Source organism: Triturus cristatus, chromosome 1_1, assembly GCF_964204655.1.
Source record: "Triturus cristatus chromosome 1_1, aTriCri1.1, whole genome shotgun sequence".
Taxonomy (NCBI): domain Eukaryota; kingdom Metazoa; phylum Chordata; class Amphibia; order Caudata; family Salamandridae; genus Triturus; species Triturus cristatus.
The window spans coordinates 922,960,251-922,984,607 of NC_140579.1; the positions used below are offsets into that span (position 1 = coordinate 922,960,251).

The window sequence follows — 24,357 nt, forward strand, 5'->3', positions numbered from 1 at the left end:
CCCCCGTGATACGGACGTTGTTGCGTCTTGACCTGCCTTCTTGGTCTTCCAGTTTGGCTGCCATCACGCGGTTCTGTTCTTCCAGGTAATGAACCTGTTGCTGGAGGGTGGCCGTATCTTCAGCGAGGGACGCTGTCTTGGGCTCGACCTCCGTCATTCTGGAGGTCATTTTTTGAAAGTCGGCCCGGAGGAACGATACGTCTGAGGAGATGGATCCCACCGTCGTCTGGACATTGGTTAGTGCTGACATGATGTCCAGCAATGTGACTTCTGGCTGGCTCTCCGGTTTGGCACCCACTTCCGTAGGCGCCCGCTGAGTTGTCGCTTCCATCGCATCCTTCGAAAAGGCATATTTGTCAAGTTTTGCTTGTTGGGCCGCCCGAGGGCCTCGGCCCCCCATTTGGCCACGGGCGCAGGGCTGCGGTTTTGTGCAGTACTCACCGCCGCCTGCCACGGGACTACGTGGTCCCCTGCGGCCTGTCGGGTTTCCTGTCCAAGTGTGGAACGTTATTGGCTCAGGGTGGCGCTCGGTCCCTCTAGCCCCCTAGAATAGTCTGTGGCCGTTAGCGCCTTGTGGACTGCCGCCTTGCGATGTGTCGATCCGGGTACGAAGTGTCTTTCTGGGCATGGGCCCCAGGGCCCCCGTCGTGGCGTCTAGGCAAGCAGAAGGCAACCCTTCCTGATGTCCGGTGGTCCCCAGGGGAAGTCCGCCACCCCGCGCTGGCGCTTGTGCTGCACTTGGGTGTCTCCTTCGCCGGGAGCATCACCAAAGCACCATGTGCACAATTTGTGTCCCTTCAATACAGTCAGGCGTGGCAAGGGATCTTAAATTTAGGGGGAGCACTGTGGTCTGTACCACTGTACCCCGGGTCCTCAGCCGGGCCTCCTGGCACCCCTCACTCTCCCAACAGCCGTCAGGATTGGCCTTTTAACCGGATGAAGTGGTAGGAGGCCTGTCCCTTTTCGATTGCCTCCTTTCCCCTGCTCCCAGCCTCCTGACCGGTTATCTTCCTCCAGGACCGGTGGGGGACCTTGCACCGTAGATTTTGTGCCTGGCCCAGGTCGGGCCGCCGAGACTCCGAGCGCCCCCCCTCATAGGGGGTCGCCGATGACTTCCGGACTCAGAACGCCGATCGCGGCCGGGGCGTATCCAGCGTCTCAGGCCGTCTCACCGCCGGTGTGTCGCACTACATTACTCGCGGTCTCAGCCTCAGTGTAGGATGTGTCACCCCGGGGGCCGCCTCCTCAGCGCCGCGGCTTCGCAGCGCCGCCTCTCACCCCGCTGATGCGGCTCCAGCCCGAGCAGGCCGTGGGTCCTCTGCTCACGCCAGTCCCCAGCTCCGCCCACGGCCGCAGGCAGCACGGTGTCACTGGCTCACAAAACGATGCAGACACCGCCGCTTCGCCCCAAACTCACTTTGGGTGCTGCTGATGCAGTCGGATGCCCATCGCAGTCCTGATGGGTAGTATTCTGGCAGGATTCATGTCCGGATTATTGTGGGATGTGGTCGCGCCGGTCGGAGCTCAACTAGGTTGCGGCCATTGCGCTCAGCTGCAAGCCATGCCCCCTCATCAGAGCCATTCTTGACACGGTTCAGTTTCGTCCCTTTCTGGATAAGAGAGTCTAGGACATTCCGGCTATTATTCAGATTTTTCAGTCTAGGTCCTCGATTACAGTGAACCCTGACCCGAGGCTGCTGGGACTGATGGCCTCCTGCATCCTACTGATCGAGCACTCCATATGGTGTATGCAGGCTGTTGTGGTAATTGAAGTTCCTGTAGGCGCGACATCAGGGGGTCCTCCCTGACCAAGTTCAGATTTCAGACAAGACTGCGAAAGATCGACAGTGAACCGCGATTGGGTCATAGGTAGACCCCTCCCACTTTCCTATCCAGAGCTGACAATGGTGGCCGATGCATCACTTCTGGACTGTAGTAGTCACCTGGGAGAGGTGGAGTTCAGGAGCCTCTGTTCTGGGCGGAGTCCCAGCTCCATATCAACTGTCTGTAGCTGAGGGCCATCCGCTTGGGGCTGAAAGCCTTCCTGCTGGCCATAAAGGGGAGGCTAGTACAGGTGCTCACGGACAACACCACCACCATCTGGTACTGCAACAAACAAGGCGGATGGGGTCATGGACCCTGTGCCAGGAGGACTTGAGCCTCTGGAAATGGCTGGAACGTCAAGGATTCTTCCTGGTGGTGAACCACTTGGTCGGCTTAATGAACACAAGGGTGGATGGAGTCAGTTGTCGGCAGATCATGAGAGGCAGTTACACCCAGAACTGGCACAAGGTCTCTTTCACAAATGGAAAGAACCTTTGTTCGATCTGTTGACTACCGCCCATTTCTTGCTTATAAACGTTCTGCCTCAAGTGGAACCCAGGACTCCTGCATGGCTGTCCTCTGATACTCCTGCCATGAGTTCTCAAGATCACTACCAGTTGGGCCCGAGTCAGCCTAGTGGCTCCGGCCTGAGCAGGAAGAATATGGTATTCAGAACTCCTGGGCTTGAGCCTCTGCCCTCTGATCAGGCTGCCCCTCCGAGAGGATCTGTTGTTGCAGCAGAAAGGTTGGGTTCATAGAAGGTAATGTGTAGGGTGATTACTCCATGTAGGAGTAACGTAATATGCAAATCTTCTGGCACAGTATAATCCATGCTGTATATAGGGCGTTTCTATCTTGAATCTGATGAAACCTTATGCCCCTAATACCTTTTTCAATAATGTTTTCTTTCCATTTCTCGTACTATTGTACAGCAAGATTTTTGAAAAAGTGTGTTGAATATATGTTTGTGATTTGTAATTAGATTGTACTGTTGTGACATTGATAGCAGTGACATATACATCAAACAGGGACAACCCATTAGTCCTAGAAAACCTGTGTAATAGTAAACTTAAAAGAGAAAGGTTTCCCCTCGAAATCATTCACAAATAGAATCACTTTACAGGTTTTATTACAGCAACAGGGCAATAGTATTGCAGTGGAATAAAAGGTGCTACATATAGTGTAAACATCACAGTGCACATGGTCATTCAACAAGAGAAATGGTGCTCGAAAGAACACAGCCAGTTCTATAGTTTTATGGCTGTTTTAAATAATATGAAATGACATAAATGAGAGTCTTTAATTAATGCTCATAATTCCTCTTCAAACAGTCCAAAATATAATTATAGTCAACATTTCAACCCATATAATCTTCAGGATGAGTAATTATTTGGTACCTTTTATTAAAAGAGCTCAAGGATTAAAAGGTCGCTAGATGTTACTGTTACAAATGTGAGGCCCCAATCGCCACCATAAGCGTATGATATTCTGCATTGAAAGACTCGAAAACCTCATCAAAATATGGTGCTCAGTCACCACAAAAAAACAAGATTCAAAGCAGCATATTAATTTCTCAAGGCTCTTGTATCATGCTCAGATTGCATAGGAGGGAGAGCATGGAGGAATGTTATGTTATATTACCTGGTTTAATAGAGCGCAACAGATACCCAAATCGAGCTTCCCAGCGTTGACAGGAAGATAGGTAACAGGATGACTAAGAATGAACTGAAACTTTTTCCAGAAAGGTGAGCTTTTAGTTGTTTCCTGAAACTTAGCAGATTATTGTTAGACCAGAACTGTCCTGGAAGAGAATTCCATAATTTGGCAGCAAGGTAGCTAAATAAGGGGAATGAATATGCACACAATATTTGGTAGTAGTTTTTGAGCCTTTCACTGCTGAATTCCACAAGTATATGGTCGTGACCTGTGGAGTAACTGGTAGCAGCTAACAACCGGCACACTACAGACAAGTGAAAACATTAAAGACAGGTCAAGACCACACAAGGGCCATTTCTCAAACAGGAGCAATCTGCACACAGCGTTGCTATACTCAATTTGGTTGTTGTCTAGTTATTGTGTATATTAAAATACTTGAACTTAACCCTGGCCTCCCTAAGTTCATTGTTATGCACGAATAGCAGCGAGAGATATTTGTCCTCCAGCTAATTATGTAGCATTTGTGTTTGCCAGTACAAAGGTGTTCCCAACGCCACATGAAATTACACTCACCCTATTTCTCATTAAAGAAGAGTTTTGGGGAGAGGCAGAGGTAAAAATACAGCAACATCTATTGTGCCTCGAATTAAATGTGCACATAGTCCGTATCTCCAGCCTTAAGAACGTGTTGTGTGAAACTCAGCTTGCAGCACATCAAAAATCTGCAGTTTTTTAAAAAGTGGATAAACTGGGTAAGCAAATCTCACAGCAAATAAAGGAAAACATAGAGTACCTTGCACAACCTGAATAACAGTAGACTGGTATGTTAGAGAGTATGTCCTACAACGCTTGGGCTGGGTTGAACCATCATCCACCATCAACAACAGGTGGGGCTTAGGTAAAGGAACAAGGGGCAGCTGGGAAGACAGTATAAACTAGGGTGACTGCAGGGTAAAAGGAATATCAGGAAAAGCCCAGCAGTCAACGCTTTAAATGGAAAGCACTAAAGACTATGGCCTTGGGCTTAAGTATATGCCTCGCTGTCAAGGCTAAGGTTTTATCCTTTTTCTTTGTTCCATGGAGAATTTTCTTCCGGCCCAGGCCCTTTTCAGAAATGGTGGGTGGCACAGCTGCAGCACTTTGATATCTGAAGAGTCTTCTGGTTTTCCTTAAGTACAAATGGTGTGGTACAAAGGAATTAGAAAATAATATTAAGGAAGTCAAGACAGGGTAGAAAAAGAATGGCGAAGACCTTGTGTAGATGGGTTACATCCAAATGCTGTTTTTAACCAGGGGAGATCTTCTAAATGTCTACCAGTGGAACCCACCAGAAATCTATCCCAGAATGCAGTAATACTTCTGTACTACTGCATCCTGGGATAGATTTCTGGTGGGTTCTACTGGTAGACATTTGGAAGGTACTACATAGGCAGTTTCCCAACTTTATCTCTGAATTAGGCTGATGATGGAAGAACCTGGATCTTCAAGGTTTGGTGCAGATCTGCCTGTAGGTATTCAAAGACTAGTGCATACATATTATACATTCAGTGGTATTAACCTTAAGTAAAGTAAGGTGTATATATTTTCAGGTTGTGTCATTCTAAATACTCATGATACCTGCATTCCTCATAAATAGGGGCTGGAAGAAGGAGAATATTGGGGATAATGTTTTTATTACTTATCAGTAATCTATTACTCAGAGATTCTTCCATTTTTTGAGCTCTTTCTGATAATATCAGATTAGTTATATTTTTGCCTGAATATGACATACCAAAATTTAGTTTCCTTGTGTTCACTGTGTAATCTACAAAAATATCGATTTAAAAAATAGCATCTACAAAAATAACTTGAATATACAAAAACATTGACTACTTAAATGCATTTCAAAAAATGAAATATTGTAAACAAAAATATTGTCTTCCAAAACATTGTTAAATTATTTTTAAAAAACAAATACATACAAAAGCCCTCTCTTACAAACATCACACTGTATAATTGTTTTTAAGTCAATTACCTAACGAAATACTGCTCATATAATCCACCTCACATCCTCCTTACTCCAAAAGAAATGTTTGTGAGGAGAAAACACACATTTTTTGAAAGGTTTATATTGGCAAAGGATAGCACTAATTGACAAAATTGAAGTCCACTTATTAATAGAATTAGCTACATCTACATAGGTTAAATTATAATTCATACAGAGTACATATTTCATAATATGAGAACTAAAACACTTGCTCATGTTATTTTCTTCCATAGAAACATCAACTGAGATACTTGAAAATTAAGAAATCTATCTAAAACAAATAACTGTGCAAATGGTATCAATCAAAGGAAAATATATTACAAACACTTTCATTTACTGAGGTAAAAATTACATTTGTATGTTCATAAAATATTTTAGAAAATAGTAACTTAATTATTTCCAAAATATTATCCAGAATTAAAATTTGTGTATGTATGTCTGTTACTTAGATATTTAAGGAATACTTTGAATGTAGCTTCATTTCTCACCTTTCAAAAGATATACACTTACTCTAAGGTATGGGTACTCTCAAACATTTTCTCAGGGGCCATAAAGTGTGGTCTGTGGTGTGCCCAAGGGCCGTATCCAATGGTGAGAGTGGGTCTTTTTGAGAAGAATGGTTAAGGTGGGTGCTATCATTTGCTTGGGAGACTCACATTTTAAAAGGAAGTAACTTGATTATTGAATTGGAATGAAATAGAATTGTACAATTTGAAACCAGAAAACCTGGGACCAAATTGTGTGATCCCAGGCAATTGTCTAATTTTACTTTGCCTCCTGAGTTCAAGATATTAGCTGTTGAACGACTTCTCTCTTGTGTTTGATTTAATATACTATTCAGCAAGGGGTGCCACAGGGCTCAGCATTGAGCCCTACGCTGTTCAATCTGTGCCTTCAACCTCTAGCAGTGGTGGCTAGGAGCAGAGGCCTGACATTGGTATCGTATGCCGACGATACACAGTTGGTAGTGGCACTTTCTGGCAACTCGGCGCAGGATGCCCCCATGTTCCGGAGCAATCTCATGGCCATTTCTGAGTGGATGTCTGCCAACTGTCTGTAACGCAAGCAAGACTGAAATCAAGACTGAAATCCTGTTGGTTGGGCGGGATGGTGAGCTGTGGAGGGAGCATTGGTGGCCTACAACCTTGGGCTGTGCCCCCACCCCCAAACAGATAATAAATAATCTGGGTGTTTGGGTGGACTCTGCTCTCAGGCCCAAACTAAGATAGTGACGAGGACCTGCACGGGTATTCTGCGGGGGCTTAAACCATTGTTAGGTTATTTTGATCCGTCCACTCGGCAGGTTATTATCCAGGCTGCCATTTTGTCGAGACTGGATTCCGCCAGCTCGCTCTACTTGGGGACCAACAAGTCAGAGATCTTAAGATTACAGAGGGTTCAGAATGCGGCAGCCAGAACTCTTCTCGGCCTCCCGAGGACTTGCTCTAACTCTGCTGCCATTCGCCAGCTACATTGGTTGCCGGTGGCCAGACGCGTGGAATCGCTTTCAAGATCCTGAACTCCTCTTCCCCTGTCATTCTGGCCACCCTGCTCTCGTCCTACATTCCCTCCCGCCAACTTCTTTCTATGGGCCAACACTTGGCGAGTGTTCCTAAGGTAAGGAGAGCACAGGCTGGGGGGCGGGCCTTTCGCACACTGGCAGCCAAACTTTGGAATTCCCTCCCTCTGTCCATTCGCAGCCTAAATAATTATTTGGCATTCTGTAAGGCAACTAAGACTCATCTTTTCCCTTCACTGTAGGTCACTGTGCCTTTTCTGGTGGTCTTCTCCATTTGACTGTTATTAGCGCCGGTATGCCCCTTTGCTGGGGAAGCCGTGCGCTCTATAAGCTATATAACATAACATAAACTCCAATATTCTCCATGTATAATAACCCAGACCAACCAGAAGGTTCTATGTGACAACTGACTTGCCTCTTAGTTCACTGTTAGTGTTGTTGTCAGGGTGGGTGGAGGCATGAATGTTTCAACGTTCATTTTTTTTTTAAATATCAGTTGTAAAAATACTTCTGAAAGCACAGATATAATCTGATTGACTAAGGTGAAATGCATCTGCATGTTAACGAAATATACTTTTTTGAACTTTTAAGAAACTTTATCATAATTTTTACACGTTTGTTGCTAAAGGTCTCAAAAATCATAACGCTTTCCTAAAGTTAAGTTGTGCAGGACACCTTATTTGCTTCTTCTCTTTTACTCCAGTTAGTGTAAATAAATGCTTGCTGTTTATTTAACAGCTTCCTGAATGTTACTGCCCGATCAAGTAAACAGCAGCCCTGTGCAGTAGTTCTGCTGGGGGCCGCATGTGAAGCATAAGAGGTCCGTATGCTGCCCCCGGGCCATACTTTGAGTATCACTGCTCTAAGGAAAATAGTATAATTGACACAATCCACTAGAATTGTCCAAAATATTATTAATCCAAATGCTATGGAAGAACTTCAACCACCAATAAAACAGTAGAAAACACCTGCGAACGTAATCACCCAAATTCAATTTCCAGTATCGAAGCCTGAAGTGCAGCTAAAGATCTGAAACGTATAGCATCAACCTCCTCAACCACTACAGAAGCAATACTTAAAAGCAACTGTTCATAAATACCCCTCCACCGAGCTGGAAAATGCCCACAATACCCAATTTAAAAAGAGCAATAAACCAGAAAAACAAACATCAAATGCCCATTGCTGGCATTGGCAATATTTAAGCAAATTGTAATCTCTGCTAACACCAAGTTTACACATAAATAAGAACCTTTCATACTTTTATAACAAAATCACTAGTAAAAGGAAAAGGATAATTTTCTTTATCACTTAATCTAATATTCAAGTACTCCTAATACCATCAACATGCTGATGAATGGTACCTTTAGGTCATCATCTTCCCTTTGCACAAATATATACCATCCATGGGCAATATCCTGAGAACAATATCCCACGCGTATATTTGCTTTTATCAAACAAGCAAACTGCGATGAGCAGCACACTCATGGCATTCCTGCGCCAGAAAACAAACAAATACATTCAACAAACCATTGTGAAGGATGTTGACATGCCAATGATCAATTATGTGCAGAGAACATACTCAGATGCTCAAATTCAGGTGTGTTTTTTATTTTAATCAAGCTTTATGAATATAAATGCATAAAAACTCACTAATTCAAGATTATTCCACGCTAGATTTCAAGTTAAATTAAAGGAAAATGTATTGTCTTTACATTTTGGTCCACCAATGGAAATGACCATCCTTTTAATTTAATCACAGACTCCATCCAAATAATGGGGATATCCCCACTTATTGATTATTTTGAAGATACCTGGGTGGGTCGCATCATCCAAACCGAATAATGATGAGAACCCAGATTCCACTTTCAGTGGTGTAATTATTACGGAAGCACTAGAGAGAATCAGGCAAAAACCAGCCAAGCAAGTGAATAGTAGCACAATTTCTACCAAGCTGAACTTGGAGAAATCACCCCACTCAAGGCTACCAAGAAGTTTGACAACATTTCCCTTCTCTAAATGTCTATGCTTAAGTTGTCCAAATAGAACAGTCCAATGCATGCTATGTTATGTACAAAAAGTAAAAATGTGTTCGAGGCATATGAGCTGCAGATTATACACTGTGCATAGATCGCCATCTGGTGTTGGGCCCGGATGTTTGCAGTTTGTTTTTCCTCTTGGAAAGTCTTTGGAAGTCATGAGGTCGGTGACTCCTCCTTTGGTTCGTATTGCGCATGGGCTTCGGCTCCATCCTCAGATTGTTTTTTTCCGTCATCGGGCTCGGATGTAATACTTCGCGCTCCGGATCTGAACTTTTCCAGTTCAGCGATCAACGCAAAAATCCTCGCTCATCGAGATCCTTCAGATAATAAATCATCGTAATCACCTTCTCTTCGGCACTTCTTCGATTCGGTCGTCGGCGGCGGCCTTCGGGCCTATTCCAGCTCCGGTCTCGGCTGATGGAAAGAACTCCCTTCAAGAAGTGCCCTCGATGTGGGTCCAAATTCCCCCACACCGAACTTCATGAGGTGTGCAACCTCTGCCTCTCCCCTGAACACGAGGCCCGAGACTGTCCCGCCTGCAAGTCTTTTAGATCTAAAAAGACTATTCGAGATCGAAGGGACAGACGCAACATGGCGCACTCCTCGACCTCCGCTCCAGTCGACATCTTCGGGGACGACGTCGAAGCTCCGGGACAGCAGAACATCGAAGAAGAGGACGACGACCTCGTCAGTGCTTCCGAGGCCGACGACTCAGATGTGAAGGACAGCACCCCGGGCGCAGAGGGTCATGAGTACTATACCCCCTCCCACACCCACGCCGATACCCAAAAAGGTTTCGGTCACGCCTTCGAGCCTAGGCAAGACCAAGGATACTGCTTCTCACACCCCACCTTCGGGCCCGATAAAGAAGCCTGTTAAGCCTTCCGGCAGCTCGAGCCAGCCTACCAGCGGTACCGAAACACACCCTTCGGCACCGAAGTAAAAATCGGCCTCCACCTCCACACCGAGCCCAGCACCAAAGACCTCGGTGTCGAAACCTGCCCTCTCGGTGCCGACCAAACATCATAAGGCCCTCGGCACCGACACTCCCGTGCCGAAGCCTCTTTCGAGGTCCCGAAGAAGCACGGCTTAGACAAGCCTAAAAAGCCGTCGGCCCCGAAAACCTCGGCGCCGGCTGAACAACCAGTGTCGCAAGAACTTTTCACACCGGATCCTCTGCAAAAGACACTTACCAAGGATCCAAAAACTGGACATTTGACACGGTCTTCAAAAAAGAGACACTTGGACAAACCAGCTCCACCTCCAAAGAGGAAGGACACTGCTACCTCCCCTTTCAGAGTGCCTGCCCCACCTCCTCCACCCTCCCGACCTCCACCTTCACCCCTGCCTCATCGCTCTCCAACCCTGTCTCCAGACCAAGATGATCTGGGAGACCCTTACTATGATCCAGCAGATATGCCACAAGACCCCACCCCTACTGGATCTCTAGACGCATGGAATGACTATAACAATCGGGACATCCCAGATGTCCCACAGGATGACCTTTACCCATCCAGGCCATCCCCACCAGAAGATTTGTTAGGCTTTCACCACCTACTACAGAGGGCGGCACATTATCACGGGGTGGAGTTACATACTGACCCAGTGGAGGAAGATTTTCTCCTAGATACCTTTGATCAAGCACATAGGTCTACTGCCATTCTACCTATGTTAAAAGGAGTAATCAAACATGCACCGGAGGTTTTTAAAGACCCAGTCAGGGCTAGGGTCCTAAACCCCCGTATAGAGAAAAAATACAAAGCCGCCCCCACAGATCCTTCATACATTATAGGCCCTGCACCACTGGATTCCTTAGTGGTATCTACAGCTAGGAAGCGTTCAAATTCTCAGGCGTCAGGCGAAGCACCACCACCTGACAAAGAGTCCAAGCTCCTAGACGTGTCAGGGAAGCGCACTGCGTCACAAGCCGCCAATATATGGCGTATCGCCAACACGCAAACGCTATTGCCCAGATACGACAGGGCGCATTATGATGAGTTAGAGGCCATCATGCACCATCTCCCCGAAAAATACAGAAATAGGGCTAATGAATCGATCCAAGAGGGAAAAAATAACTAATACCTCTATATGCTGTGCCCTAGATGCGGCAGATACAGCCTCCAGGGCCATAAACACCAGTGTCCTTCTCCGTCGCCACGCCTGGCTAAGAGTTTTAGGTTTTAAACCTGAGGTACAAGCCTCCATATTGAATCACCCATTCGACCAACAACATTTAATTGGCCCAAAAGTTGATGAAGCCCTCGAGAAGATGAAGAAAGATACTGATACAGCGAAATCCATGGGAGCCCTATAGTCACACACTCCTAGGCGCTCTTTTCGCCGCTCTTCCTTTCGGGGCACGGGCAGAGGCTACTCCTCAGATAGCGCGTCCACTTCCTACAAGTCCCCTGCTCAATCCACCTTCACAAGGGGTTATCAAAGAGGCAGCTATAGAGGCAATAACAATAAAGGCAGAGGCAAAACAAATACCGCCCGCTCTGCCACACCGCCTACCCAATGACTTCCCCCTGCTCCCTCCAGACCATCCCACTCCAGTCGGGGGCAGACTACAAAATTTCCTTCACGTCTGGGAGTCCATCACATCAGACAGATGGGTGACCCAAATTATTCGTTCAGGGTACTGCCTAGAATTGACATGATGGCCTCTTGCATTTTCATAGTGCCCCATGCAAGATTCCAGATGCGTCCACTCCAAGAGTGTTTAGCGCGCCAGTGGAACCAGGCCCAGGGGCAACTGACAGATCTGGTGTTGATAGACGGTCGCACCCATCGCTCTCTGCAGTGGTGGAACACCACAAACCTTTCCAGAAGTCGACCGTTCCTGGACCCGGTTCCACAAATAATCCTAACAACAGACGCATCGCACTCCGGCTGGGGAGCTCATCTGTTACATCTCACAGTACAGGGCACATGGACGCCGCAATAGAAGTTACTCCACATCAACCATCTGGAGTTACTGGCAATATTCCTAGCCCTAAAATCCTTCCAGAAGCAGATTTCAGGCAAGGCAGTCCTCGTTCGCACAGACATGACGGCCATGTACTACATTTAAAAACAAGGCGGCACACACTCTCCACAGCTCTCTCAACTAGCTCAGAGCATATGGAGATCGGTAATTCCACACAAAATCTCTCCTAGCCCTACATGTCCCAGGAGTCCAAAACACCATGGCAGATCTGCTCAGCAGACTAACGCAGCAGATCCACGAGTGGGAACTTCACCCGCAGGTTCTTCACCCGTTCTTTCAGATGTGGGGGCATCCACACATAGACCTCTTCGCCACCCACGAAAACAAAAAATGCCCAAGCTTCGCCGCCAGATACCCACACCCATTGTCCAAAGGCAATGCGATATGGATAAACTGGTCAGGCAAATTTGCGTACGCCTTTCCACCTCTCCCACTAATTCCATTAGTGGTGCGAAAGCTACAACAGCACTCCCTCACACTGATTCTAGTAGCTCCAACATGGGCCAGACAACCGTGGTACACCACGCTGCTGGAACTCTCGGTAGTGCCACACCAAAAGTTACACCTCTCACCAGGCCTCCTAACCCAGAACCATGGAGAGATCAGACACCCGGACCCAGCTCAGCTCAACCTTGCGATCTGGCTCCTGAGATCCTAGAATTCGGATACCTTAACCTTCCCCCTGACTGTATGAACGTCAGAGAAGCTAGGCGCCCTACTACTAGAGCCTGCTACGTGGCAAAGTGGAAAAGATTTGTTGTTTATTGCCATAACAACACAATCAACCCTCTAGACGTATCTATACAGCACATCATATGCTACTTACTCCATCTACAAAGGTGTAACCTAGCATATACATCCATCCGGCTACACCTCGCAGAAATTTCCGCCTACGTACAAAACAGACAGCACCTATCACTTTTCAGAATGCCTGCCATTAAAGCCTTAATGGAAGGCCTCATACAAATAATTCCCCCCAGAGTACCACCCTCACCTGTGTGGAACTTAAATATAGTGCTCACAAGGCTAATGGGACTGCCTTTCGAACCTTTGCATAAATGTGAACTGCAATTTCTCACATGGAAAACAGCTTTCCTTGTAGCCATCACTTACCTTAGAAGGGTCAGCGAGATACAAGCACTTACTATACAAGAACCTTTTCTCCAAATGCACCCAAACAAGGTTGTCCTCCGTACTAACCCAAAATTCCTACCCAAAGTCATTTCCCCCTTTCATCTAAACCAATCGGTAGAATTACCGTTTTTTTTCCTCGCAACCTCAAACTGTTGCAGAAAGGGCTCTACACACACTGGATGTTAAAAGGGCCTTACTTTACTATATCCAGAGAACACAACCTTTCGGAAAGACAAAACAACTGTTTATCTCTTTCTCTCCACCACATAAAGGCAACCCCATCTCTAAATCAGGGATAGCTAGGTGGATTGTAAAATGCATACAGATTTGCTACCACAAGGCAAAACGCATGCTATCTGTTCCCCCTAAAGCCCACTCTACACGAAAGATAGGGGCTTCTATGGCTTTTCTAGGGAACATTCCATTAGATGATATCTGCAAAGCAGCTACATGGTCAACACCGCACACTTTCACTAAACATTACTGTGTAGATGTGCAAACCAAACAACAAGCTAGTGTGGGCCAGGCTGTACTAAAAATACTTTTTCAAACTACTGCAACAGATACCGGTGGTCGCCGCTAGGGTTGGGAACTGCTATATAGTCTATGCAAAAGTGTGTAATCTGCAGCTCATATGCCTCGAACGGAATATGCTACTTACCAGTATGCATCTGTTCTTGGCATTTAGAGCTGCAGATCTACACACGCCAACCCACCTCCCCGGCTACCTGTATCTGTTCCAGTGTATCTTATTTAGATACAACACACATGGGTTTCTTCACTGTTACTACGCTCCATCTTTCCCTGTTGGCGAAAAACAATCTGAGGATGGAGCCGAAGCCCATGCGCAATACGGACCAAGGGAGGAGTCACCAACCTCGTGACTTCCAAAGACTTTACAAGAGGAAAAACAAATTGCAAACATCCGGGCCCAACACCAGATGGCGATCTATGCAAAAGTGTGTAGATCTGCAGCTCTACATGCCAAGAACAGATGCATACTGGTAAGTAGCATATTCCTTTCCAAATGAAATTAAATGTAGTACAATGTTCAAGATAAGCAACATTGAATTCAAGCCCTTATAAAAAATATCCAATTAAGTGAAACTTAAACAAAAATAAAGCAGCAGTTATAAATGAAACATCCAAAAACCAAAATAAATCAGGTAACCACAGCAGGATTCAAGGGAGCTCTCCAAATGAGGATTATAATTTTTTTAAAGACCGAAATCAAAAAGTTGAGCAACACCTTTTCCATGTAAACATAGCACCTCAATACTAATGTTTGTAAGATCACTTTCAAGACATTTTAAACTATCATACAACACTTCATGAATTGCAAAAATAGGAAAATGTGTAATTTAAGAGCTTTTTTGGCCTTAGGAGTCTTGTTAGTAAGGATTACTCCTTCATAAATCGGTCTTTACTAAGTGCTCTACCTCCAGTTCCACAAGCATTGGGTAAATGGCACAAATTCTATGGCTGAAAGGAGCAGAAGGGGACTGAAGGGGTGTAACTTGTATCTCTATATCCTCAAAAAATTGGAAACGTTTTATAATGGTGAACAGCTAGTTTCCTAATCTTACTCCAGTCCTGGTAGAGTTTGGGAATACCTGGAAGCGTTGAAATTTACTATTCTAATTGCAATTTTATAAACTATGAGGAAAATGAAAACAATCAAGGTGGGCTGATTAAGTATACAAAGTATAATCTAACAAACCATTTGAGAGAGGGTATACATTTGTTTCTAACACCAGTCCTACAACCATCTCAGAAAGAGTATAAATCTTAGAGAGACTCACTTACTATTCTAATTCCGATCCCAGTATCATCCCAAATCCCCAAATCATTAATGGCAAGGAAAACATTGTTGAGGGTCAAGCAAAGACTCTAAAGCTAATAACATAATCATTATCCCTGTAGCCGAACATTTACTATAAGTAACCACAGTAACCATCAAAACCCTTGTCTAACTGTTAAGGATCCCAATCCTTGCACCCCAAAACTAACGTTTTATACAACAAAATTAAAATAGGCCCTACAACAGACAGAATCAAATATTTTCTTCAACTAAAAAAAGTGAACCCCAAAATTACAAATGCAGCGAAACACCCCAAAAGACATAGCCCTAAATCTATATATTAATTCCCAAAATGTGATAAAACACTCTTACTCATTGACCAAATAAAATTCACAACCATCCCCAAAGTGTATAACTATCCCCACAAAAACATAAACCCCTCAAAAACTCAATTTTAACCCACAACTCCAGTATATAAACCTGTAAACCCAAAAACCTACCTACCTCTAAAAGTAACTAGTTCCCAAACAATTAAAAAAGCACACTGCCCACCCCTTTCCCAAATATCTCAGTGCCAAAAAGTTAAAATGAACCCCAAAATTAAATGAAACATCCCAATATTACATGAAAAATACTATCCACCGAAACCACTAATACAACCCAAATAAATATATCTCCCCTCCAAAAAGATTTAAAATACTACCCAGCCAAACCCATAAGCCCCCCAAAATTACGAAAATCTATTAAACACAAAGCATGTCATAAACTGTATTAGCGTTCCCAATATTTTGCCAAACTACAATATGGCCCATAACATCATATACCTAAGTAAAAAAATTATATAATTACAATATTTTGAGCAACAATATTTTTGCAAGGACGGTATTCTGTCCACAAAATGATGGCACAGTAATATTTAAAACTTTTTTTCTTGACATATAACTTTGTCAGATAGAGTTATCCTGAGAGTTGAGAACATCCCCCATTTAACATGATAAACCCTAAACAGAAGTTGGAGACTTATTCTGTTTACAGAGCTCATCACACTAGTCAGGACATCCACAGTAGTAATCCCCAGTTTTTTAAAGGAAGTTTTATTCCAGGACAAATCTCAGGCAGAGGCGGGAGTCTACAACTATAGTGTTCATTAGAAGAAACATATCAGGGCTTTGTGTTTTAGCATACTGGAATCCAGGTTTCAACATTTTTATAACATCTGGACTTGCGTATTAGCAAGGAACAATGCAGACCCTCTCCTTTAATAAAAATAATGCTTGACCTACTCCCTTCTCTGTGTTTTAATGCCCTCTCTCCTCTCCTTGATGGTTTTACACTTCTCTTTTTACGTTTCTCTTTTCCCTATTTTTCATCCCCTTTAATCTTTCACCCCATTCTCATATCCGTTTTTATAGTTTCTCTCTATTGCCAATAACAAACATAATGTCCTGTTTTTCTTGATTTTTTTTAAAAAAGATCCGCCACCTCCTAGAGACCCCGAGTCCTGAGCGACGACGACTGGAGCATACCCCTCCCCAACCACGGACCTGGAGGCCAGGTTAGAGTGTCATGTGTCTGAACACCACATTGAGAAAGCGACTTTACATATATTGAGGGCAGGAGAAGTCATGCAGGAGTGTAATGCCTTGATATGGTTCTGGGGGCACTATATTCTGAGTGAACTTCCCTCAGCTTTGCGTGTAATATGACTCAGTACTTGCAGCTGGTAGGTTAGACTAGAGATGGGGTATGGTTTTAGGGGACCCGACCACAGTTTACCAGGATCCGGTCATTTCTCATTACGCCACTGGAGTTATACAGAATGGAGAGAGAGGACCCATGCATAAACACAGGAAGGAGAGTAGATATGCCATACTGTGACCTACTGTGCATACAGGTATATTTTTAGCAGAGATCTGACCTTGCATGCATTCAAGTGTAAGCCTCTACTACCAAGTCAAGTCAAATATACTTTTATTTGATTCATTAAAAATCATAAAAGGATGGACAACCATCATGAAACTCAATACTTTAAGTATACATTTTAAAAACATAAAAAGGCCTTGAGGTCATCATCACAATAAGGAGCAGCTAATTAAATTAAAATAATGACAAGCGTAACAGTACATTTAGAAAATATGTGCCAATTGATTGTCTACTTGGCTAGTCTCGCTTTTTTCCAGTTCTTTTGCTGTGATTTTCCAGCATTTTATAGCTCTGCAAGACAGGGGAATCGACGACCCTCCAAGACACTTATTGACTGCTGCTCTACATGTTCTTATTTGTTCCTTCCTTAGAGCCTCCCGAAGGATGGATTTTCGAGTTTCCAATAAGAAAGGGCAAGTACATAGTAGATGTAGTAGTGACTCTTCCCCTTGACCGCAGAGGCATACCTTAGATGGCCATGTTTGTTTCCATTTTGGGGTCAAATCCTTTGAGGGAAAAGATCCCATTCGTAGCAACGTCAGATAATACTTTTTCTGGTGGGAGAAATGTTCCATCAGGTATTGTTGCGGCTTCAGCCTCTGGTAGGCCTGTATCACAGCCCAGGTATGATTTTTTTTTTTGCGAAGGTCGTTTTATTCGTTAATAAAGAGGTCCGCTTAATGATGTTGTTGACCACGCTTTTAAATCCGGAGTACGTTGCAGGGGTGAGCCAAGCATCCTCTAGCTGAAGTGCAGATAGGGATTCCTTCAGGGCTGTTGTGGTTGAATTGACTAGACTCATTTGTATTTCGATCTCGACCCAACAATGATGGGCTAGGGTGTTGTCTTCTGCTTCCCTCATCCTCCAGTAATATTTTACTAATGCGCCTTGTCTGGCCATGATCTGATTTTTTGTAGTCCATATTCTAGGCGAATTTGTGCCTGTGAGGTATGTAGCGGTATTGAGAACAGTCTCTTAAAAAGTGTCGCTTGTGCTGTATTTAGGACTGTGGCGTCTTTAATGTTCAGAATTTCCAAGCCGTATGAGATGGAAGGTAGCAATTTAGCAGCAATCACTTTCAGCAAATGGCCGCTGGAGCATCCTATGAGTTTTTTCCTTAGGGTTTTGAAAGCGATTAACAATTGTTTGGCTTTCATACGGCCTTGATCCAAGTGTAACTTAAAGTCAAGCTTGCAATCTAGCTGAAAGCCTAGGTATTTATAGCACACAACCCTGGTCAGTGGTTGCTCACCCAATTTCCAGGAAAAAGTATTCCTTTTCGATGTTTTATTGGATTTGGAGAAGCACATAACTTTAGTTTTTTGGTGGCTAATCGTAAATTGGTTCAGGGTAGTGTAGGCTCCCAATTCTGTAACCAGTTTCTGCAGGCCTACGGGAGTTTGTGCTAGCAAGACGATGTTATCTGCATGTTGGAGACACGGTGTCGGTATTTTTCCCAATTTCGGAGTGTTGGCTTGGATTAACCGAAGGCGCTTATCAAGATCGGAGGTGTAAATGTTAAATAGACAGGGTGCAAATACGCAACCCTGTTTTAGCCCATTGAATGTTGGAATTTTGCCAGTTAAACTGGACCCATCTCCTTTCTTGATTTGGACCCACGTGTGTGAATACAGATTGATGATAGCTGCCAGGAGTCGTGGCGGGACCCCCCAGTCTTGCATTTTTGCCCATAAATTAGTTCTGGAATTTTTATTGAAGGCCGCTTTTAGGTCTATAAAGCAGGCATACAAAGGCCTAGATTTTGCAAAGGATTGATTGACTGGGAGAGTGACCGCAGAGATATTGGTGAGGGTGCCCATCCCTGCCCAAAATCCTGTTTGCGTGCAGGGTATTACGTTTGATCGACTAACCCAAGCCTCTTACTCAACCAAGAGATTAGATGCGTATATTTTCGCCTCCACATCTATCAGTGCAATCAACCTGTAGTTGGAGGGATCCGAGCGGGAACCCGACTTGTGGATTAGGTTAAGGATACTTCCTCTCCAGGACTCAGGAATCAGACCGCATGTTATAGCTTTGGTAAAAAGGGGAGTCAGGAGACAAGACCAAAATGGGGGTTCTGCCGAAACAGGGCATTTGGTTGTCCATTGGGACCTGGAGCTCCCTCAGGTTTTACATTTTTTATGGTTTTTAATACTTGTTCAACTGAAAACGACTCTGAAACTTCAGGTGATTCATGGATCAGGATGTTGTTGACTTGTTCTCCGCCGCCGGCCCCCTTTCCTGTTGATGTTCCCCTGTTTGGGGCAATTGAAGGTGGAGTTTCGATATATAGGCGTTCGATGTGGGCTCTCCAAGTTGCTTCCATCACATCCGAGTTGTGAAGTCGATTCCTGCCATTAGTTAGCTGATTGATATAATCCCAGAAGAGCTTGGAGGCCCTTAGTTTACATGCATGGAGAAGTTTTGCCCAAAAATGTTCGTAGTACTCTTTTTTTGGCCAATCTTATGTCCCTTTTGTGCTCCTTTCTTGCTTTATCAATTAAAAGTAGGAGTTCCTGATGATGTTCTGGTCCCCGAGATCGTAGTTGTCTAAGGTACTTATTGAGTTGTTGTTTTTGTTTCCTCAGACCATTGGTGAACCAGGTTGCCCCCTTTGGGCTTCCTGCTTTATGGCCCATGTATAAATGGACATTGACGTACATTAGTGTTCCTTACCAGTCTCAACATGTAGTGTATGAGGGGTTGCCATAGATGAGTGAATGTCCTGTCCTTGTTTGTTATGCTAGGTGTGATTTGTTCCATGGCTAGAGCCTTTAGAATTTTATGAAACCATAACACACTTGGCTGTGGGTCTTTCTTCTTCCAATGTAGGGCGATTAATTGTTTGGCCTCCCCTGTCATATGGTGGATGATAGTCCAGACTGAGCACATTATTCCATCCAGTTTGGTAGGGTTTATCCCAAGGAAGACTTCCAAGTGGTGGTCTTGATGTGTCTCCAAACATCTCCTTTTAGAGATGTCTGAATGAGGACTCAGTGCCGCCAAATGTGCCGAAAGATTCCCCGTTCTTTGTCACATCTCCAACAAAAGTCAGAGGCTGTAGAGAACATGGGTCATCTCATATTCAGGTTGGAGTGATATACCATTGGAACATTGCCTTCTATACGGATTCTTGTTGGGGGTGCTGCGCAGGGATTTTGGTATAGCCGCCCATAATGTGTCCCATTCCATTGGGGAAATGTCTGTCCCCAAGTCTTTTGCCCATCTCGTTTGGTAGGTGTGAGGTGCTTTAGGCTTTGAATCTTGTATAGCCTAGTATGTTTTAGAGATTAGATCTTTTGTCCTATCAAAAAACCTTAAAAGTTTTTCGAAAGGGGTGAGCGGTTTAGTGGCAGCCCCGGCGTTTGTGGGTGGAGGACTCAATGCCTAAGCTGACCGTATTGGATTCTCGAGTTTTCTGAGATCCAAAACTCCTGTTTACATTGTTCAAACAATTTGATGTCGTCACCCTGGAATAGGTCACTAATAGTTTTACAGTCGCCCATTTCGCATTCCATAAATGTGGTGGGACAAAGGGTGGGTGTGAAGTCTGCATTTCAGGCGATTGAGGTATTAGGGGACCGAAAGGCGGTGAGAGCTTTTTACCTGCTACCCGATCTCAGATGTCCAGGCCCATCCTAGTTGAGGTGGTGAGGTATGCACTTTTGGGGCATATGGAGCATGGAAGCTAGGACGTGTCCCACAATGGGCGGCAAGCCACCGCTCTATTCATATGGAACCAGTGCTTTTGAGCTCCGGAATGTATCGAAGATGGGCTGCCCAGTAGTATTCCAAGAGGTTGGAACACCCCAGGCGCCCCTTGTGTCTTGGAAGCATTATAATTTTGTTAGAGATCCGCTGTGTTTTGCCTGCCTAAGCGAAATGTTTGATATTTTATTTTTGGTGGTTTATGTCCTGAGAGGGTATTGGTGTAGGCAGTGTTTGGACTAGATGTAGGGCCCTAGGAAGAATATTAATTTTGCTAACGTTTGTGGCATAGCCATGAGAGATAGAGCAGCTGCCATCCACACATTTCATAAAGGACTTTTATGCAGAGTGGTTTCCTGTTACCCTTCGACCAGTCTTCGAGATGCCGAATTGTGAGATCCAGATATTTAATAGCGTGTTTAGCCCAGTGAAAGGGAGTAGTCGCAGCCAAGAGTGTGATGTGGTCTTCTGTATTGTAATATTGAGTATGCTGGACTTTGCAAGGTCGACCTTCAAACCTGACACCATTTCAAATTCTTCCAGAAGAGGGAGGAGGGATTCAAGGGACTGAGCAGGGTTGGACAGTGTTAGAAGGACATCATCGGCAAAGAGATTACGTTTGGCCCCCAAACGGGATACCCGTAATTCTCTGATCTGGGAGGATCTTTATAACCAAGGGTTCTACCACGAGGGTGAAATAACGGGTGACAAAGGACAGCCCTGTCGTGTTTCCCTGGCCAGTGTAACCTGTTCTGTGTGTTGTCCATTTACCCTGAATACTGCCATTGGGTCCCTATAGGTGTCCAAGATTTTCTATATCATGCCCTGTCCCAGGTGAAGTTTGTGATTACATCTGTAAGGTAGAGCTAGCTGAAGCTTTCTCTGCATCTAGGGAGTGGAGCAGTACTGAGATATTTCGCTTGTGCGCTTTTTCGATCAAGTGGGCTAGGTGGCAGGGTCCAAACTGAGGTGACATGGTGGAAAAAAGAACAATGGTTGGAAAACTACCCAAGTGATTACTAGTGGTTAGACTTATTGCAAGGATTCCTGCCTTCACCTTTTGTGTTTTTGATGTAATGCCCTAAGTGGCAGGAGTATGCCCAAACTTGGGTCCCTTGCTCACTGTGCCACTGAATTCAAGTTATGCTTGACTGATGAGCACCAGTCAGGACAAAGGTAGTCTTGGGTTGCTTGTTTTGGGGTAAGGAAACACCTGTCCCGGCTGTTCAGGCTTGACTGACCCAATTGGAGCAGGGACAAGACTGACTTCTATATAGCTGGGTTCAAGCTAAGGTGAGCAAAAGAAAGATTGGTTTAATGCTACCTTGAGAAATTGCCAGTGTTTAGAATTATTACAAGCAATCCTCACGTGACCTTTTGTGTTTTTGATAGTTTTGATTACACAAGGGCTCAAAGTAAACTGCTATGTGTTCTTACCATATTAGGACTCTGATTATGTAGCAGTTCTAATCATGTCACGGTCTTTTCATTACCAAGGCTCAATCTTTGGAATTCGCATCGCACCCTTTTTATTTATAAAGCACTACATGAAATATAATAGTTTTCTGTGAAAACCTCTGTTCTTATTATAACAGTACTCTTTATCAATGTTCTACTGATGGCTGGCCTTTGAATATGCAAGTGATTTCTTTATGGTAGGGTAACGATGATTCAGGGCTTTGAATATACCAGTGGTCTGATTATGTCAGAACTCTCACGGCAGTGCAGCTCTGAAAATGGGATGATGCCCACTATGCCAGAGTTTGGCTTGCATTCAGGGCTGTGTCCGTGTTCGGATGGCACTCTCACTGTAATTATACCAGGGTACTGAAGATGACAGGTTTCTTATTATTCCAAATGCCAATTACACCTAGGCTCTGAATAACCTAGAACTCGGATATGCTCTTGGAGATTTTCACCCAATTCTGTATGTTATTGATTACCCTTCAAGGGGTCTCTTCTGTAAGGTCCTGCTCATAGGCACTTGTGCTATTTTTATATATCTCAGGGTTCTTCTGTAGAGTTGTTTATCCAGATCCCATGATTTTGCTCCTCAGTGTCTCCTGTAAATAATGTGACCCTAGTTTAAATGCTGGGTTATGCATTCCCTTATTCCCCTTCTAATGGTATCGCGTTAAAGCCTCTAGTTACTCATATACGTTCTGTTGTGTGTTTTTCTGATCCTGGTAAAAGCTTCCTTTAGAAGCCTTTATTTTTTTCTATGCCTCGGTTATGCTACATAGCCCCTCTTTTCCCTACTTGGAACCTACTGTTGAGAGTTTCAAAATATGTATATGGTGTATATTCACTTTCTCACCTCATTTGTGTCACCTGAAGAGACAGGCCTCCTTAGAGGTGTAGGTGTTATGTAATGTGCTTCCTGATTTCCCTCTCAGGGTCCTCTGTGGAGTCCTTTACTCAAGTCTGTGGGTCTCTGGTATCTGCTTTTTACGGACAATCACTATTCTTCCCTTACAGCCATAGATCGAGAATTACGAACTTCCCCTGAACAGATCACACTAATGGAGGAGGTCTCAATCAAGATGCCAGAAGTAGAGGTAACAACTTATTCTTTGATTATGTTAATCAAAAGTTGTGCTTTTTGAACCTACCCTGGTACTTTCTGTGTAAGTCTGTGGCTTAAAATGCTTATAGTTCCTGCCTATGTCTGGACCTATTACTGAGTGTGCTTATTGTTCTCCATCATTGTCTGCACATCATAATTCATTACCTTTAGAGTTTATGAAGCCATAGTGGGGCGGGCGGGAGGAATGGTGTTGGGGGCTGGTTTTTAAAACAAATTACCTGCCGGCTGGCAGGCCGCCGCCTCTCCTCCGTCCTTCCGTCCTCTTCCTTCTGTAAAAGTAAGAAGCACCCAGGCTCCCCTAAGCGGCTCCCGATAGGGTGGGGGCCCAGCACAGGCCTCCCAGAGGACCATGATGTGTTTTGGGTCACGACGATGGGCTTCTGGCCGGCCCGCGCTGCTAGGATCTAGCCTGCCTTCCAGGCTACTCTAACTGTGGTTTGTAGAGGTGACATCCCTGGCAAGATACAACTCGAGGGTGTATGGGAAGCCGTGTCTCCGGGCCTGGACCGGACCCTGTCAGATTGTCGACCATCCTTCGCCATTGAGGGTCTGGCAGCCTAAACCATCAATGGGTTCTGGCCGTTGGGGCTGCTCTGGGAGCTCTCTGACACACCGGCTGCGTGGCCACTGCCTGTCTTCTTCCAATACTCCAGGGGGATTGGTAATCAACATCCCCTTGTTGCCAGTGTGGGTCTACTTGGGGAGCGCAGGCTGCGACCCTCCAATGCACTGACAGCACCTCTGGAGGTACTAACCATGATAGCCATTTACCGAGTGGGCCACCTCACTCGGGTGTTCTTCCCACCTTGAGGGCGGGTGTGTTAGGCCCCAATTTTGCCACTGGTAGTTCATGAGCTGCACTACAACCATTATGGCTAAGAACAAAGCCCCACTCAGGCAAACAAAGGATGCTGAACAAGTTTGTGCATTCTGAGGGATCAGCGCCACCACTCCACCCCATTGCGAAGCTGGCTGACAATGAGACTAGACGAGGAGCGCTACTTCGGACACAGCCAGGATTCTTACAACCATTGACGAATACTGAGAAGCGCTAGAGGCTAAGATCAATGCCATGGGGGCAAATATCATGTTAGTGTACCAGAATTGCCACCAAGCTGTGGACAGAATAATGAAAGCAGAATTCCGG

The 24,357-nt window shown here is 44.8% G+C and overlaps 1 protein-coding gene across 3 annotated transcripts in view; it reads left to right on the forward strand.

Moving 5' to 3' along the window:
* The window catches only part of REC8 (REC8 meiotic recombination protein), a 1,025,899-nt gene that overhangs the window by 149,056 nt on the left and 852,486 nt on the right, over nucleotides 1-24,357 (forward strand). For all 3 annotated transcript variants that reach the window (XM_085650794.1, XM_085650795.1, XM_085650797.1), the window contains 2 exons: nucleotides 16,462-16,543; nucleotides 23,102-23,181. In XM_085650794.1, the coding sequence (XP_085506920.1) occupies nucleotides 16,462-16,543; nucleotides 23,102-23,181 (162 nt within the window). The remainder of the gene's footprint in view (nucleotides 1-16,461; nucleotides 16,544-23,101; nucleotides 23,182-24,357) is intronic.